General features: G+C 32.4%; 2 protein-coding genes across 2 annotated transcripts; both read left to right on the top strand.

The window, feature by feature from the left end:
* The first annotated feature begins 1,016 nt into the window (after nt 1-1,016).
* LOC139524075 (toll-like receptor 2) lies at nt 1,017-9,487 on the top strand. The gene is made up of 2 exons (XM_071318634.1): nt 1,017-1,180; nt 6,911-9,487. Exon 2 carries the CDS (start codon nt 6,919-6,921, stop codon nt 9,463-9,465), a length of 2,547 nt encoding a protein of 848 aa, XP_071174735.1. The 5' UTR covers nt 1,017-1,180; nt 6,911-6,918; the 3' UTR covers nt 9,466-9,487.
* Nucleotides 9,488-16,925: 7,438 nt separating this feature from the next.
* On the top strand, nt 16,926-19,646 carry LOC139524071 (toll-like receptor 2). Its single transcript, XM_071318631.1, has one exon. The coding sequence runs from the start codon at nt 17,037-17,039 to the stop codon at nt 19,587-19,589; it is 2,553 nt and encodes an 850-aa protein (XP_071174732.1). The 5' UTR covers nt 16,926-17,036; the 3' UTR covers nt 19,590-19,646.
* The last annotated feature ends 142 nt before the right edge of the window (nt 19,647-19,788 follow it).

Here is a 19,788-nt window from a genome sequence, read left to right as displayed (position 1 = left end):
AGGCATTATTGAGCCTTCAACAAAAACCCCAATTTAGTGTTTTGTTTTTACTTTTTTTTTTTTTTTTTTTCTAGCAATGCTGAAAAGATTTAGTCATTCATTTCGATTGGTCTGCATGACCCTAAAATTACTCTCACCCCTTTTCACCCCAGGAGAAATTATGACTATCATTTGTCCAGTTTTCATGGATTCAAATAGTTTATTGTGTACATTTTTATTAATCTGATTCTCAGTCGTTTTATTAAATTTACATAGATGAATATCGTTCAATGTCAGAAAAACCCTGTTGTCAACTTTCAAATTAGCTGTTGGCGTCCATCGCCGTCGCCGTCCGTCATCCGTTATTATCCTTGAATATTATTTCTTGTATTACTGACATCTGCTTTCTTAGTTTAATACTATTTTCTGTAGTGGATTGGGAAACAAGTTATTGCAACTTAAATACATACCTTTCCACTTTGTGGGTTGCGAGTGCTGCCTTGTGGTGGCATTAATTAGTCTGCTCTTTATCGAAATCTACAAGGGTGTCTTTTACGTGCAAGAGATGTGGCTCTTAACACGGGCCAGCCATTTATCGACCCCTTCCGACGGACTATCATAGTTAATCAAGACCATACTCGCGAAATAATAATAAATTATTCGGGTGTCAAGGAAGAGCCAAAAATTGAGTCTATGAAATTTTCTCCCCGGTTCAGGGATCGAACCAGAAACATTTGTGGGAGTAGTCCGATGCGCTAACCACTACTCCACGGCTCTCCATAATAGACTGATAAAATATAAGCTACGTCGGATAAAGATCGACCTTTTTCAAGTGCACATATACGTGTACATTATATTAAGATTAGCCTGTGTTATGGGGTTTCTATAATAACTGATCAATTTGCAAACAGTTACAGGCTTTCCGTATAGAGATTTTTTTCAACCCGAAATAATTAAACAACATTTTCATAAGGTCATGAATTTCTATTCTACGCAGCTCAATTATATTGAAGCATTTTTTGTTCATATCCTGTTCTACTTTTGACGAGCTTATTCTAATTATTGATGACAAATAATGAGGAAGGAAGAAAAACTATGTCGCAACAAGCATAACAATTCAATCAAACATTGGTGGAGGAAGCCGAAGTGCACGGGACAATCACTGACCTTCAACAAGAAAATCTAACTATTCAAAACAACGGTATGTGTAACTTAAAAGTTGTAAGAGAACACATTACATATAAATAATGTATACTGTAGTTGCTTTGTATTTCAGGTAAAAAAAAAAACGAATATGCTTGACGCCACTTTTATCACTGTGAGATTTCTTGGCGGTCAGTTTTTATTGGTGGAGGGAGCTGCTGGCCGACCTTTGGTAAAAAAACATGATAGTTCACCAAGTCAATTAAGCTAGATATTTACAGGCTAGTGACACAGTACTTTGACGAACTACACCACTCGGTTACTGACGTCCTCATATTAATATCTAAACAAAAAATACACTAGATACTCGTACTAAGAAAGACAACTCAACAGAATGATAATGACAAAATCCAAAAAATATTTTGTTAAGAAAAATAAACATATTATATGTCGGTGAAACAAAATTGATTGTGTGTTCAAACATTTTTTTCATGTGATATTATTTATGTCAAATAAGAGCCAGCACATAGGGCATTCTGGTGGTACTCTTTTATGATTGATAAGGATTAAATATTATTAAGCAGTATTTTTTTGGGCCTTATCTATAGATGGATGAAGAAAATACACCGAAAAGTTGAAATTCTAAAACATTGCTCATGTCATTGATGTAAGATAAGATTTAAAAGTCAAAAGTCAGAAAATAGGCAATTAGTTTTCTCGGGGTTATTTTCATAACTGTATGAGTCTTCTCATTGTTGAAGGCCTTATAGTGGCAAAGTAATTGCTATTTTCCATCTAATTTTAACTTTGGTAGACAGTTGTGCCATAGACAATCGTACCATGTATTCCAATTTCATATTGACAGATATATATATGCAAACGCAATTTTTCACTCGTTCTATATGCTTAGGTCAATATTTTAATTTCTTTTATTTCACCATGGCAATCAAATCAGTTTTCGTGACAAATTAGTGTACATTGATATTTTTCGATAAGTAATTATCAAAGATAACCACATGACAGGCATAGGCGGATCCAGCTATTTTTTAAAGGAGGTGTTCCTACCCAGGATAAACAGGGGGAAGTGTCCAACCATAAAATTTCATTCAAAGCATTGATGTAAAAAATAAAGGGGAGCTGCAACCCCCTGGACCCCCTTGGATAAGCCTCAGACAGGTAATAAAACGTTATGAGATTTTATTATAGTTTTATTCAGTTGAAGAAAAAGTTAACATTTTTATTGTAAGGTAAGAAGTTCTCCAAGAAAATTCTTGTAAACTAAGGTGCACTTTTTTTGTATTTATCAGTCAATTTTTTTTAATCAGAATTATATTTGGTATTTAAATTGCTACACCATTATATGCAGTTAAATTGACATTTTTTCTTTCTTATGAAAGCATTAAACGATTCTAAAGGTCATGCACTATTTACTTGAATGAAAAAAAGGTCAATTTAAATTGAACACATACATCCTCAACATGCGCGACCAAATCGTTTTGCTTGTGACTGTGGTCTTCCCTATTGCCTGCACTTTACTTAGAATTCATTGACGCTGAGCAATAACTTTTTATTTATAATTATTTGTGATATAAATGTACGTTTTTCAAACAAATCATACGACGCGGAACTCGTTGGGTTTCCCCCCGCATCGATGGTGATTTTCGTTTGAGTTTTTTTGATTTAATAGGAAAGATTTTTCAATACACAGTTCTATCGTAAAAGTACATATTATATCATAAATTAAGCCTATCGTATTCGTCTTTCGTCTTTCGGAAGTCAATTCACATTTGAAAAGGATAAAGCAAATCACACTGCAACAATATGCTCATTATGAATAACATTGATAATGTTATTATTTGGGAGAGGAGTCAATTTTTTTAAGTGAAGGAAAAACACTGTGACCTATATGTTTTTGAGCCAATGGAGGATTTTCCTTTTCATTCGGCATCTATTCATTTAAAACGTTGTCAATGATACATTTTTGAATGAATTCCGATTACCTCAATTATACCAAAGAGGTTATACATGTATGACCTCTTTGATTATACCAAAAAGATAAAACTCAATGTCACAAACAAGGCTTTGTGTTATCAATGACTGCATAAAGAAACGCTTATATACGATTAATTATTTTTTTCCAGCGCAGAAAGCATAGTTGCCGCATAGATTAGGATAAGCTTTAAAGATATAACATTTGTTAAGTTCAAATATGGTATTTTAGCAACTGCTTGACTGGTTTTCCCAATGCCAATTATTGTAGTATTAGAACAATTAGACCACATTGATGGTCTTTTGGTAGCGTGTTTGCTTAGAGTGCAGGATGTCGGTTGTTCGAACGTTAACCAGGAGAAACCAAAGACTTCACAATAAGTATGTGTTGCTTCTCCACTACATTGTAGGTACATGGTATTACAGACTGGTCAGCAGGGGGTCAGAATAATGTACCCGGAAAGGGTGATATGTCTTTTTATGGACTGTTTACTTTCTGAGCTAATACGTTAAAAAATCAGCGTACATTGTAAATGTCTAGAAAAAATGCCATGTTGATATTCATATCACATTTGTCCTTTATATCCATGTAATTTGCCGCTGGACGTTAAACAGTCATCCATCTTCATATTATTACGTCATAAAATCTAAAATGAATTATAATGCGGTCAGTGTGAATAAGTTACAATGTTAATTATTCACATCTACTGTTTGTAAACACTTATTCAATCAAACAGTGGTTTTTTTTTTATCAAATTAGAAAAACTACAAAAGGATACAATTAGAAAAAAGAAGATGTGGCATGATTGACAGTGAGGCAACTACACCAATTCATCAATAAATGACCAAATGAAGTAAGAAAACATAGTTTATCAATATCGTTTAGTTAGATAAAATAGGGTCGACGAGACATATAAAGGTGTAATCAATTCAAACAAGAAAAACCAGCTGCTTATCTGCTTTCCAAATTGACAATTCTAATGTGTAAACAAAATGTATTTTCCCCCTTTAACGGTTTTCCCATCGTTTTATTAATTTAAAATAGCATGATATAAATTCCATTTTGACAAAGTGTGAATTATCTTAATCGTTTTTAAATTTAAGGCCCATAGACTACCTTATTAATCGTGATCAAGCACGCGGAAAAGGAAGGATGGGAAGGAAAGAAAATGAATCAATAATTCAAAATAAAAAAAAGTAAAGAAAAAGAGAAGAGAATTCAAAAGTCCCCCTGGCTTTGTATTTTGTTTTTGTTGTGCAATTTTACAGGTGTGGTTTTTTTTTTGGAATACACATTTGTTTATAGTTGTGTCCCTTGAACTCTCATTATTTTTCTACGTCTTATATCTACTAGACATGCTCTAAATAACATCATATTTTTTTTTCTAATAATAGAATAAAGAAAATTTTGATAATCTTGGGATATTCCAATCTTTCCATTGTTAACTCGTACAGATTAATCCAATAAGACTGTAGCGAAATACTGAACACGTGCCTAATGATACAGGAACGTACAAGTTGGGCGGAAAAATGAAAGATCATGGTGTCATTAAAAATTGAAAATTTACAGTAGAATTTCCAATCAAAACGTCCTCTTGTAATATTAAGGTAAATAAACTTAATAAAACACACTCTGGCGAATTGTAAATTTGTGAAGAAAAAGTAGTAAATCAATAGACAATAATGAAGTTAAATGCTAAGATTCATCACAACCGTAAATGTAAACTGAACATTTAAACGAAGACTATTGCAGGACCTGCTTACCATTCCGGAGCATCTGATATCATCTCAGTTTATAGTGGGCTCGTGTTGTGTTGTCTTCGGTTTTGGTGTACTGATTGTCTTTTTCATTTTAGCCATGGAGGTGTCTGTTTTACTATATTTTCTTTTGTGATTCATGAGTTTGAATATTTGAATATCCCTTTGCTCACATTCGCCTCGTTTTTGCTTAAATAACAAAGTTAACATGTTTTTTTATTTATTACCGGTATTTTCAGAAGAAAAATCATTTAAAAAAAAGCAAAAGCTTTCACCAGAGATTTTTTGATGTGTCCAAATACTGAACAATCTTTGCTGTGAAGAGTTCTGCTTGCAAATTAACATAATAGAACAAATTCCTTATTTTAGAATTATAATAAGAAAAAACACGTTAACTATATTATTTTTTTAATTATTGTTATAATTGTCTCGGCTCAGCTGATAGAATCTGTATGAAATAACAGCTGGACTTTTCAGATAAGGTAAACTGTCACAGTATATGCACTGTGCAGTCTCTTGGAATCATATTTCTGAGAGGCTCGTATATGAAATAGATTCACTTATAATGGCGTTAGTCCTATCTTAGTATAACAAATTTACACCATTGGGAAAATATTATTGTGAGAATGATAGTTTTAAATAATTTAGGATAATATCTCTCAGTCAGTGATTTTACCATACATTATAGAAAAGCATGATAAATGCAGAGAAAACAATTTCATTAAACAACATCTTGGCGTAAATGAAAGTATAGGCGATTTTAGTTTTTTGTATTCGCTGTATACGTTCCTAGTATTATATAATATATATATATTCATAAAAACAAACCTGAAGAGAGAAATGTGAGAAAAAAATTATTTAACATATGAAAGTTAAAATAATTTATTGACTAATCTCAGTGCCAATAATTATTAAGACAGACCTAAATATTTTTTTAACATTGTCATAAAGTGGGAGGTTCAGCTAGCCATTTAAACCAGGTTCAATTAACCATTTTTTTTCTTAATATATTCTGTACCAAGTCGGTAATATGGCAGTTGTTACCAAATAGTTCGTATCTAGGTGGGTTGGCGGTTTTATTTTGTTGTACTTCGGTGTTCATGTTTTTCCGTTGTTTACTCTTATAGTTCATGTGTTTCGCTCGGTTTGATTTGTAAACCGGTTTTTTTTTTTCGCTATAACTATTTATGTCTTTTAAACACGGGTATGCTACTGTTGCGTTTTTTTTTAATACAGTTTAATTACGAAAACAAAACAAATTATGATTTGAATGATTGAGTTGATTAAAACCCTGAACAAACGTGTATATACATTTATTTACACTTCTCCTGGTTAGTTTGTAATTTTAAGTTTAATATGTTTGTATTGTTCACATGAGATTTAATAGTTGTTGCAATTTGTTTATACATATTTATTTTCTGTAACTATGTAATTTGTAGTTAACGAGAAATAAATTTCATTTTTTCATTCATATTAAGCAAGTTTTGCATAAAATATACACAACTGGTGAATATGTGTAGAAAGATCTTGTTGTTGGGGCAATATCGCTCGAGAGACGTAAAATGTAAAATAACAGAAATACCGAATTCCAAGGGAAATTTATAACGGAAAGTCCATTATCAAATGCCAAAGTCAAAAGCTAAAACAAATCTAACGAGTGAAAAAAAAACTGTTATATTCCTGAATAGGAATTTCCTTATGTAGAAATTATAATCAATATTTTTGTGTACTGATGAGGTCTGATTGTAAACTTATATTTAGATTTTTATTTCACCTTTGAACGATAAAATGATAGCTTTCCTTTAAATGTCACACCAGAGGGCATTCCATTGAATCGCGTATAAATATGTAATGAAATTTGAACTTCAAACTATAATTTGAACTTTTTAAACATATCCTTATCAACTGTCAATATTAATAACCTTCCTGAAGTTTAAATATAATATAAAACAGTCGATTGAAAAAAAAATAGTTCAATCAGAGGATTATTATTCCTTGGAATCGAAATAATTATTTTAGTTTATTGTAGATGTGATTGTAGATGTGAAGATGAAGAAGACAGTTAACATCCTCGTTCTGTCAATTTGCATAGCAGTAGCAAATGGGAATATACTATCGTCATGTAGGTACGAGAGAAATATACAACATAAGCTAATTGCTCGCTGTGAAAATCAAGGATTTACATCTGTACCAAGGAATCTCCGAAGAGATATCTACGAGTTAATTCTGTCAAACAACTCAATACACATGCTAATAAACAATTCATTCATCTATTATACACAAATGAAATGGCTGGTTTTAACCGGGAATAATATATCTGTAATTCAGCAGGATGCGTTTTCTGGACTCAATTTGTTAAAAGTTTTGAAGGTAAATGATAATTTGATTAACATCACAACTATTCCGCATGGTGTTTTCAGACATCTTAGTAATTTAGCTGTTCTAGACATCAGTCAAAATAAAATGCCATTGGATACAAACGTTCCGTTTATTTATCCTGATATCACATTTTCTTCACTAAGCCGATTACAAAATCTGTCATTGGATCTATTCATGTTTCCTGTATTTCGATCAGGATTTACTGCACTTCGAGATATTAAAGTATTGAACTTTGCTACTTGTAATTTGCATAATAGTAGTAGATTTAAGCTTTTTAACTCAACATTTGAAAACTTCTCGCCTGACCTTAAAGAACTTTACATCAGTGGTTGTCACAATTTCTTTCTTATGGAATATGGACTGCTAGATCCTTTTCCAAACTTGAAAGTTTTGGATCTGTCAAAATCGTATGTTCACCTTTATCAAGCATTGCGTATTCTTCATCCATACCAGAATAAAAACATGTCCGTTATAAACTTTCACCGCATTAGTGATAATTCAATCAATGAAAATAATTTTCCGTACTCTGTTATTATGACAGAAGAATTAATGAAATATCTAAGAACTATATGCATTGAATCACTGGATTTATCCAAAGCTGGTATAGTGGATTATCAGAAAAAATCTTTGTTTTCGTTCAAACGTCCAGAATGTATTAAAACTTTTATAATATCAGCCAACCGGTTACCTTCATCTACAGCAGATCATTACTTTCAAGTAGTTACATTTTTCAAAAGCGCAATTAATATGAAAGTGTACGATTTTTCCTATCTTACTGTGGATTATATCGATCCACTGTATTTAGACGTTTACCACCCGGAAGTTTTAAATCACTTTCCAGAAATAACCGAAACACATAAAAGTCCTCCGCATCTTACGTTTGCAATTCCATCGTCAATAGAATTTCTTAGATTTACGCACATACAAATAGCTTTTACATCAGCGTCTTTCACATGTGCCAATACATCGCTGAAGTACCTCGATGTGTCATTTGGTGTTTATCAAAATTATCCTGATTTTACAGACGACTGTGGAGAGCAACTGGAATATTTGGACATATCTGGAATTCCAGTTACAATTATAACATTCCCATCGATATTCATGCCAAAACTTTCAATTCTGAAAGTGACGAATGCACGCATAGACCAAGTTATAATTAAAGGTAAACAATGGAAGTCTTTCAAAGCTCCCAATTTGAGAAAAATAGACATATCTTTCAATAATCTTTGGACTTTAGAGGAAACGACACTTTTAGATCAGCCAAATATAACGCATTTGAATATGTCAAACAACCTTTTTAGGACCATTCCTTCCTTTGTTACCAAATTACAAAAGTTGGAATCTTTAGATCTATCCAACAATTTAATCAGTTCAATTGATGTAACTATACGATTTAAACTGGATAAAATTGTGATTTCAAATCACAGCCTCATTCTTAATTTAAATAACAACGCTTTGGTCTGTTCATGTGACACTCTAGACTTTCTTTTGTGGTTCGCAAAAACAAAAGTGACATTTAAGAATGGGGACACTTATAACTGTACTATGTCAGATGGCAAACAAACCAAATTAAAGGAGGTAATACAAAATACGCAGAAATACTTTTCGGACTGCAAAGCTACTATATGGCTCCAGGTTGGAATAATATTGGTTGCTAGTGCATTTGGCATATTCATACCTCTTTCTCTTCTTTATAACTATAGGTGGAAAATAATTCTGTACACGTATAGAAAAGTTCGTCATGTCGTTGAGAAAAATTTACATAAAAACTATTTGTACGACGCATATGTTTCTTATGAAGACAGAAGCGTGTCGTGGATACAGAAGTTTTTTCTTCCAAAAATTGAAGATAAATGGGGACTTAAAGTGTGTTTACATGATCGAGATCTCCTTCCTGGAGATATGACGGCTGATGCAAAAGCAGAATCAATACAGCAGAGTAGACATGTTGTATTCATCATTACTGAACATTTTACCGAAGGAAAATGGGGAAGATTCGAAATAGAAAGAGCAAAGTACGAAAAGTATACTACAAACTTTCGAAAAATAATTGTTATTTTACAAAATATTCAAATCAAGGATATCCCAGACGAAATAATTAACATTTCGAGTGATGTGTATTTTATTGAATTGCCATTGGACGAAAAAGAAGCTGATGACAATCCTGATTATCAAAGTCAATGGCTCAGACTTAAGGCTCTTTTTTATTTAAATTAAAAATAAAATATATACGTTAATATACCGGAGTTTCACTAGACATTTTTTAGCAATTCTGGCGTACAAAATTATAATCCTGGTACCTTTGATAACTATTTACAAAAAGTTTTTTTTATCTGAAATTTGGTGGGGAGAAATGGGTGCGGACTCTGTTCCAGTGCGAACTATACATGCGCGATAACGGTACATACTGTGCCTCAAAGAGAAGATCACAATGATTCATATAATACATATGAAATCAACTCATTGCAATGTTTTTACAATGTTGCGATTGTGAATAATTATTAAGGTTGAATAAAATTGAGAATGGAAATGGGGAATGTGTCAAAGAGACAACAACCCGACCAAATAAAAAAACAACAGCAGAAGGTCACCAACAGGTCTTCAATGTAGCGAGAAATTCCCGCACCCGGAGGCGTTCTTCAGCTGACCCCTAAACAAATATATACTAGTTCAGTGACAATGAACGCCATACTAGTTTCCAAAATGTACACAAGAAACTAAAATTAAAATAATACAAGACTAACAAAGGCATGAGGCTCCTGACTTGGGACAGGCGCAAAAATGCGCCGGGGTTAAACATGTTTGTGAGATCTCAACCCTCCCCCTATACCTCTAACCAATGTAGAAAACTAAACGCATAACAATACGCACATTAAAATTCAGTTCAAGAGAAGTCCGAGTCTGATGTCAGAAGATGTAACCAACGAAAATAAACAAAATGACAATAATACATAAATAACAACAGACTACTAGCAGTAAACTGACATGCCAGCTCCAGACTTCAATTAAACTGACTGAAAGATTATGATTTCATCATATGAACATCAGGCACAATCCTTCCCGTTAGGGGTTTAGTATCATACCATCATAACATATATGAGAAGAACATAACCCGTGTCATGCCAAAAACTGTTTTTAGAACAAATGTGTTTAGTTTCGACGCAAAGACCTTATCAGTGACTCAATATTAACGCCAAAATATGCAATATTTAATGACTTGACAACAGTATCGTAATTATATCCCTTCTTAATAAGTCTATTCAAAGGTTTTGTAAGTTTATGAGGTGAATACTGACATCTTTGTGCTTTATAAAGAATATTTCCATAAAAAATTGGATGTGAAATACCTGAACGTATAAACTTACTTTGTCATTTCGGTGAACTGAAAACCTTATAATAAACATACTTAAACTAATGCGTTATTATCTGTTCTCTAGTAACTGAGTATTCTCAGACTTTTAGTGTGTGAAAAAAAATCATGTAAGGCATCATGAAGAGCTTTTGTTGTGGATTGATTTGTCATGATTATTGCACTGCAGCATTGATACCTCAAAAACTGAAAATCGTCGATAACCAGCAAATTCTTTTTTTTTTTCACACCAGCAATTAATCGTAAATTATGAGCCAATTAATGGACGTCAAATAGGAAGTTGTATGACTATTCCATAATTGATTGCATTTGGTATACCATGAAGATCAAGTAAGGAAAATGAAGGTTAGTTTTCTTTTATGAATTCCTTGTTATTACATAATTTTCTATAATTATCTTTATTGCAAGAAATTTAAATGCTTTGAAATGTTTGTATTACAAGATCGGAAACACAATAATTATCTTGTCACCTTCAAAACTTATGATTACAAAATGGGACTTCCAAAATGTTAATGACTTGACTTCAAGGAGAGAACAATCATTAAGTCTGTGATATTTTACATAATGCCATTACAGAGTCATCTTCGCTAATCAAGGGTAACGAGCAAATTCCCTCCACTTCACACTTGGCAGATTATGCCAACATTTGTAATAACAATGTTGCGCCATCTATCGGTTGGTTTAAGTTACGCCTATTCCGAATTCTTTATTCTTAACCAATGGTAGCACTTGAACTTTCTTCAGTGTGTAGGTACACACACCGTAGCGTTTAGAGTCTATACTCTTGATGAAGCAGAAAACGAAAAATACGTTGACATTCAAAAAATTGTGCAAGAAACATACACAAGAACTTCTGTTACTACAATAGTTGATTGAGAACATTAAACTTATCACGAAATATCGTCGTGTTTCTTTCGAGTAAAGACTTGTTACACAATCAGCACGTGGAATTGTTTACCTACATTTTCAACATTTACACGTGCTCATGTTCTAGGTGCTTTGTCATTGGATGTAACCAGACCAACCAATGAAAATATTTACCTCGTGGATACGAAATTCTCTCTTAATCCCCCAAGGGTGGAAAAGAGGAGAGTGGATCGGAACCCTTGGCTAGCGAAGATATTACAGAGTGTATATTTTGTTATTGAAAATGTTTAGCTGATTTTTCATCCATATGTTGATTTGTGATTGAAAAGTAGGTGATGGATGAAATACATGCGTATTGCATTTATATTTGACGAAAAAATGAAAACAACACGTTATAAATGTGATGTGTTCGAAGCACTTTTTCTGGATTAAGCTTTACCAGGAACTCTAAATCCGTAAATTTGAAAGCAGGTGATGTATAAGGACGGAAACAGTTTAAGAGCTATACAACTAAAAGTACATAAAAATAGCAAATCCATATAAGGTCAACTTTGACTGAGGAAATAGAAACTAAGTTTCTCATAATTTCAAAATGTATTAACGGAATTATAGCGATATGAGCCATTGCCTTAAAGTGTAACTGTTTTGTTTCAGAAATATACAAACGGATCAGATTTATTCAGACAGTCAAAAAAAAGAAGATCCCATGAGAAATATTAGGAAGAATATGTTCAATATAATGGATTTATATCCGTAAGAGTCAACATAACGAATACTATTATACTATGTATAGAATTTCATCTCTGTGCAAGGACATGACTGAACTATATATTTATAAAGCTTTCAACTTCGAGAAAAGCAATACTACAATTATCCATGTTAGTATTATGGACAGAGGAAGTGAAACACAATACTAACCCCGTCTTGACGAATTAGCGTAATCAATTTTCAAACAATATAAAATGTTATTACAAGCTTCATTTTTCTGATGTAGATGCTGCTCCCTTAAAATGACATTTTTTAGATCACTTGACAACGTTTATAATTGGCTTGTTATAAGTTTGATAATTTTGAACAACATCATAAAAAATTATTTTGTTGAATACATTTTTTCCCTGTAATATTTCACAATAATCATATCATGATTGGTAAATTACTAGTATATATTGGTGCAATGTTCTGGATTTTTCTTTTTGTGCGTGTGTATGGTTGTGTCTGTGTTTTTGTCAATTGTTATCAATTAAATCGAAAAGAAAATATGTAAAATGCTTATTAAAATAGTTTGATCATGTGTTTATCAACATACAATGCTATACATTAGCATAATACTGAGTCATTAGTCCTTGAAAACATCGGTGTAAATTTGTTTTTACTGGTGAGCTCAAATTTTTCCAAAAATATATAAACAAGACACATGATACTTTGTAAATTGTACACTAAGTCTTATGTTTGACTTATGTTTGACTCTTGATAGTAGAACCATTTTATGTAACTGTCGCAAGTGGGTGTTTTTTATGTTATCTATTTTCATATATAAAATTGAGAATGGAAATGGGGAATGTGTCAAAGAAACAACAACCCGACCAAAGAAAAAGAGAAAAAAGAACAGCAGAAGGCCACCAACAGGTCTTCAATGTAGCGAGAAATTCCCGCACCCGGAGGCGTCCTCCAGTTTAAGGAAAACAAACATGTTTATTATTTTTGTATTCAATGTAAAATTGAGAATGGAAATGGGGAATGTATCAAAGAGAAAACAACCCGACCATAGATAAAACAACAGCAGACGCTCACCAACAGGACTTCAATGTAACGAGAAAATCCCGCACCAATGTACATGTTTACATGCATTTGTGGTATCACTTAATACTTTGAAGAACGAACTATATGAATTCTAAATCAGAAATACACTTTGCACAATACTGTATTGGTAAGAAGTTTATGTATTATATTTCAATTGCATGTGTAAAGACTGAACATAAGGGATACAGCTATTACAGATCAGACTATGTTAGGTAAATTACCCTTCTTTAAGAGTAGAATATTCAGACAGATAACAAATCTATCTGTCTATATGACTAGGCTACTTCGAAAGGAGGGTAGTATACCTTACCTTATAATGACTTCACAGTTCAGCTAGCAAGCAAGCTAACCAAAGATATTACCTTTACCAACACACTCAATGCAATCAGCTGTAAGTATTACGGTTCTTTGATCATGTAAGGACCTAGATTTATAACGGTATAATTTGTTTTGTATATGTCATATATTTCTAAACTTTTGCATTAAAAGTTCCAATTGTACTTCACAAATGCGTATTTTGATACTTTTTAATCATTTTAAATGACACTCGAGGCAATATATCATAAACCCAAAAACCTAATACAAATTTGAACCGAGTTGATAAATCTTGAAAAGGACGAAACGTACAACTAAAAAAAGACAACAAATAAGGACTATGAATGAGAACGATACATTGTGTATTCTAAAAAAAAAGGCTAACATGACAAAATGGAAATTTCGGGAGTTGATTTAAAGTTTCGTAAGACTAAAAACAAACGTTGTTCAAAGTTCACCGTTGCGAATAATAAATCTAAGATATCAAAACCAGAAAAACATAATATAGAGAATGGCTAGATTTTCACTACGATTATGAAAGGGTTCTTCTATAAAATAATCGATTCTTGTTATGAATTCATCAGCCAACATGTGAATTGCGGCTGTGTCAAAACATCACGAGTAGAGTTTGAAGATTGAAACACTGTTACAATATTGTAATGACAGTGTAATGACAGTGTAATAAAATTTGTGATTTTTTAGTTGGTTACTGAAATGTTTAAGATTGACACCACTTGTTTTATATACCCTATCGGTGAGTGGCCATCTTTTATTGTTCACGGAAGAAAAAAATATCGTAGTAACGATTTAGGAGAAAGGTGTATAAGTCGCTCATGAGTCTTTTGTAGACGAAACTTGCGGTTGCGTAAGTGTGGTTAGCGTAAGTACAAAATTCAATCCTGGTATGTATGATGAGTTAATTTACAACCTCTAGGTTGGTTCCACTGCTGGTGGAGTTTAAATTCCCATAGGGTATCACTAGCCCAGTAGCCATCACTTATGTGCTGACAAGAATTATCATTGGTATGGTCTTATTAATAAATTAACTGTTTACAAAACTTTTGATTTTTTAAATACACAGGCTTTTCTACCTCTAGAATAGATTACCTTACCTGTATTTGGCAAAACTTGAAGGAATTTTGCAATGCTTCTCAATGCTCTGCATCTTCGTATTTTATTTTGCTTTTTTTTTACTTTTTAGGATTGGGGCGTCAATGATGAGTAGACGAAACGCGCGTCTGTCCTAATCTTGTTTCTGTTGTTTTCCTTTTATAGCTAATGTGTTTCCCTCGGTTTTAGTTTGTAACCCGGATTTATGACTTTTGAACAGTGGTATACTACCGTTGCCTTATTTTGTGGAAGGAAAAAAAAGTTGCTTTAAAAAGATGATTTAGATCAATTTCCATATAGAATTAGACGGGGTCAATGGCGTGTCATATTGGTTAAGATACTTCTTTTGTCAAAAGTCGTGAAATTTGCACCTCAGTTTGTAAATCTTCAAAATATATCAGAAATGAATGAATACGAGAAACGGAGATATGCATGATTTCGTGTTGCTTAGTCTTTAGTTTTTCTATGGTTTGTCTTGTGTACCCTTATCAGCTGTCTGCTTGTCTATTTCTTTTTTGTTTAGCGTTGTCAGTTTATTTTTTATCTATAAGTTTGGCTTTCTCTCTGGTATATTTCGCCTCTCTATTATATGTTTCTACACTAAATAATTCAAAGATTGAATGCTAAAAGGTTATAAAAAACTGTGCTACGAGTCTGTTAACAAATGTTGTATCTCCCTTTCGTTGCTTTAAATATATACTAGAACACACCCGCGAAATCGCGGGCATTCAGAGCGTAGTTTAAAGTATGTAAAGTGTTGTTGGAAGAATTTTGTTAAATATTGAATGACTGGAGAATTTCAGCAAAAGTATCATAAGTCATAGGTTATTTGGGACAGGAAACTGCTTATATTTATCCCTCCTCCTTTATTTTTCATAATGCCCATTTTTTGGTTTTGTATCAAATTAATATGAACATACATTAAGTATGTTATGAAAATTCAAGTATAGGAGCCTGTAATTCAGTGGTTGATGTTTGTTTATGTGTTGCATATTATTTTTTCGTTCATTTTTTTGTACATAAATAAGGCTGCTAGTTTTCTGGTTTGAATTGTTTAATATTGTCAGTTCGGGGCCTTTTAAAGCTGAGTTAGTATGCGGTATGGGCTTTGCTCGTTGTTGAAGGTCGTACGGTAACCTATAATTGTTAGTATCTGTGTCATATTGGTCTCTTGTGGAGAGTTGTCTCAACATGGCAATCATACCACATCTTCTTTTTTTTTGTAATCAATGAATTTTGTAAAAGATTTAATTAATGACTGGAGAATTTCGGAAAAGGTATCAAAAGTTCACATGAATATTGGTAGCGCTTATCTGTATATTATGAACATTCATTACTAAATAAATTTAATATAGTGTATTTACTTTCAATTCTAAGTTTACTAATCGATCCGTAGTGGTCATTGATATAGTATACAGACCCCCTCTTTATTTAATAAACTCTTTGACTGCCATGGATAGTAAACTTGAAAATGATAGCAGATAGAATTCTGAAAATACACTTTATATTTTATTCTTTGTATATGCATGTTCATAGTATACAGAAAAACGCAAACCGGAAGTCTAATCTGACTTAAAATTTCGTCCAATGACGGGACAATATCCGGATGACTTTTTTTTCGTATTTCTCCAAAAATAACTCAATCTGAATAATCATATGAATGGATGACAAATGGCACTATGCACTGTACCTATAGGACACAGAGGCGTGTTGATCAATATTTTGTGGAAAGAAGAGAAGCAACACCTAAAATGAGGTCTTTTCGTTTAATAGTATAGAAAACGCACAAATTACTAAACCCAAGTATACTTTCTTTATTCTAATAGAACGGGAAGGGTATTTGTTCTTTTTTTTATATCAGACGTATTAATAAAATGAGACTGGAAAAAAGTTTATCTACTTGAGGTATTCATTTTTACTTCTTTCAATCTCCATATTGTTTTTCTCCAGTCAGTTTATCATTTTGATTTGAATACTAGTATATTGCGCGTCTGGCGTACTACATTATTATTCTGGTAACTTTGATAAAAACATTACAATTGAGAGCTAAAGTGGTAAAATTGATCTTTAAATCGCAGTTCCGTTGAATACTTCAACTCATATAAAAGTATTCAAAGTCATTCATCTATAACAAGTTTTTATAAAAATGATACCTTTATGCAAAGTTAAACTACAAACTTCCTCTTTACCTTGTCATTGATTAGTATATTGAAAATTCATTTTCTCTCAAGCAGATATACATTTACATTTTGTGATAAAGAAATTGAATCAACACCTGACATTCTTTAATAGAAAAGAAACCCTTAGATGGGTAGCTATTTCAAATATGGAAAAGAAGATGATGTATATGTTCGTTCTGTCAGTCATCGTAACATTAACATGTGTGGAACCAGCATTTTCTTGCACATACAGTAGAAATAGAAAACATCAACTGGTTGCTCATTGTGAAAATCAAGGATTGACATCTGTTCCAAGGAATCTAAATCGAGATATACAGGAGTTAATACTTTCAAATAACTTGATAAGCATACTCAAAAACAATTCATTTATTAATTATACCCGTTTAGAAATCCTGAGATTAACCAAAAATAAAATATCTGATATTCATGAGGATGCTTTTGCAGGACTTAATTCGCTGAAAGTTTTGAAGGTAAATGATAATTTGATAAACATCACAATTCTCCCACAGGATGTTTTCATACATCTTAATGGTTTGATTGTTCTGGATATAAGTCGAAATAAAAAGCATTTGAATGAAGACAGTCAGTTCATTTATCCCGATGCCACATTTTCTAGATTGGAACGTTTGCAGAATCTCTCGATAGATCTCTTCATGTTTCCTGTATTTGGAAGAGGATTTATAAAACTTCAAAAACTCAACGTATTGAACTTTGATAAATGTTATTTGCGAAATAGTAGTGGATTTAGGCTATGGAATGCAACCTTTGAAAATTTTTCGTCAAACCTCCAACAACTCTACATCAGTGGTTGTCGTCATTTTTTCCAAATGGAATATGGCTGTATGGAACATTTTCCTAACTTAAAAGTTTTAGATCTGTCAGAATCATACGTTCATTTATATCAAGCATTGCGTATCCTTCATCCATATCAGAATAAAAACATGTCAGTTATAAACTTTCACCACATAACTGATAATTCAATTAATGGAGATGATTTTCCGGGCGCTGTTGTTATAACAGTAGAATTAATGAAATATCTGAGAACTATTTGCATTGAAGCATTGGACATCTCGAAAACAGGTATCGTAGATTACCAGCAAAATTCTTTGTTTTCGTTCAAATATCCTGAGTGCTTCACAACTTTCATTATATCAGCAAATAAACTGCCTACTACGACTTCAGATCACTATATTGAAGTTATAAAGTTTGCAAAAAATGCTAAGAATATGAAGGTTTATGACTTTTCATATTTCATAAGTATTGCAGATAATCCAAATCTTGCTTATTTGAATGTTTACGACCCGGAGGCCTTCTATCAATTTTCAAGAAAGACCCAAAAAATTACAGTCCATCCACAAATTCAGATTTCTCTTCCGTCCTCTATTGAATTTCTTAGATTCAGTTACACGAACGATTTATTGCACTCAGCTTCTATAACATGTGCAAATACATCGCTGAAATATCTTGATGTTTCATTTAGTGTTTTCCTCAAATTTCCAGATTTGACAAACGGCTGTGGAAAGCAACTTGAATATTTAGACGTTTCTGGAATTCCAGTAACAGAAGTTACATTACCGTCAGTTACCTTACCAAAACTATACACATTCAAAATGACCAATGCTCGTTTAGATCAGGCAGTACTAAAAGGTAAACAATGGATTGAATTTACAGCTCCAGAGATAAGAAACATAGACATATCTTTTAATAATCTCTGGAATTTGGAGACCTCAACATTTATAGGTCAGCCACATATAACACATCTCAATATGTCAAACAACCTTTTCAGGACCATTCCATCTTTTGTTACCAGACTCAAAAAGTTGGAATCTTTGGATATTTCTAGTAATTTGATTACTACTATAGATAGTCAGTTGATGCTTTGGATGGATGAAATGACACTTTCAAATCGCAGTCTTCACCTAAATTTTGATAACAACGCTTTTATATGTTCGTGTGATACATTAGACTTTCTTCTATGGTTTTCACAAACTAAAGTAACATTCTACAACGGAGACACTTATAATTGTACAATACATGACAAGACTGCCGTATTAAGGGAGGTTATACAAAATACAAATAAATACTTTTCAGACTGCAAATCTACTATGTGGCTTCACGTTGGAATAGTATTGGTTGCAAGCACCTTCTTCATTATCATACCTCTTATTGTCATTTATAACTATAGATGGATGATAATTCTTTGCATTTATAGGAAAGTCAGACGTGCTGTTGAGAAAGGTTTACATGAAAACTATATGTACGACGCATATGTTTCGTATGAAGACAGAAGTGTGGCGTGGATTAAGAACTTTCTTCTACCAAAATTTGAAGGCGAATGGGGACTTAAAGTATGCTTACATGATCGAGATATTCTTCCTGGGGATCTAACTGCAGATGCGAAAGCAGAATCCATTCAAAAAAGCAGACACTTTGTGTTCGTCATTACTGAACAGTTTACCGAAGGAAAGTGGGGAAGATTTGAAATAGAAAGAGCAGTGTATGAAAAATATACTACAAACCTGAGAAAAATAATTGTTATTTTACAAAACATTCAAGTTAAGGACATTCCAGAAGAAATTGTGAATATTTCAAATGATGTTTGCTTTATTGAATTGCCTTTGGACGAAAACGAAATTTATGACAAAAGATATAGTCAAAGCACATGGCTAAAATTAAAGGCTTTGTTTTATCTAAATTAAAAAAATAAAGTTTATGAATGCAACATTATGAGATTTGAGGTTTCACTTTCACATTTCAAAAGTGAAGTTGAATTATTCTGAAAGAAATAAATCAGTTGATAATGCTTTAACATCAGTTTTCTGTTTAATTTGTGTTACTAGTATTTGAATATATTATTTATTTAATCTTCTTGCTTTGTTCCCATCATGCGCCTGATAT

Source organism: Mytilus edulis, chromosome 5 (assembly GCF_963676685.1).
Source record: "Mytilus edulis chromosome 5, xbMytEdul2.2, whole genome shotgun sequence".
Classification (NCBI taxonomy): domain Eukaryota; kingdom Metazoa; phylum Mollusca; class Bivalvia; order Mytilida; family Mytilidae; genus Mytilus; species Mytilus edulis.
Note: the sequence above shows the minus strand (reverse complement) of the source record. Positions and strands in the feature narration are given on the sequence as shown.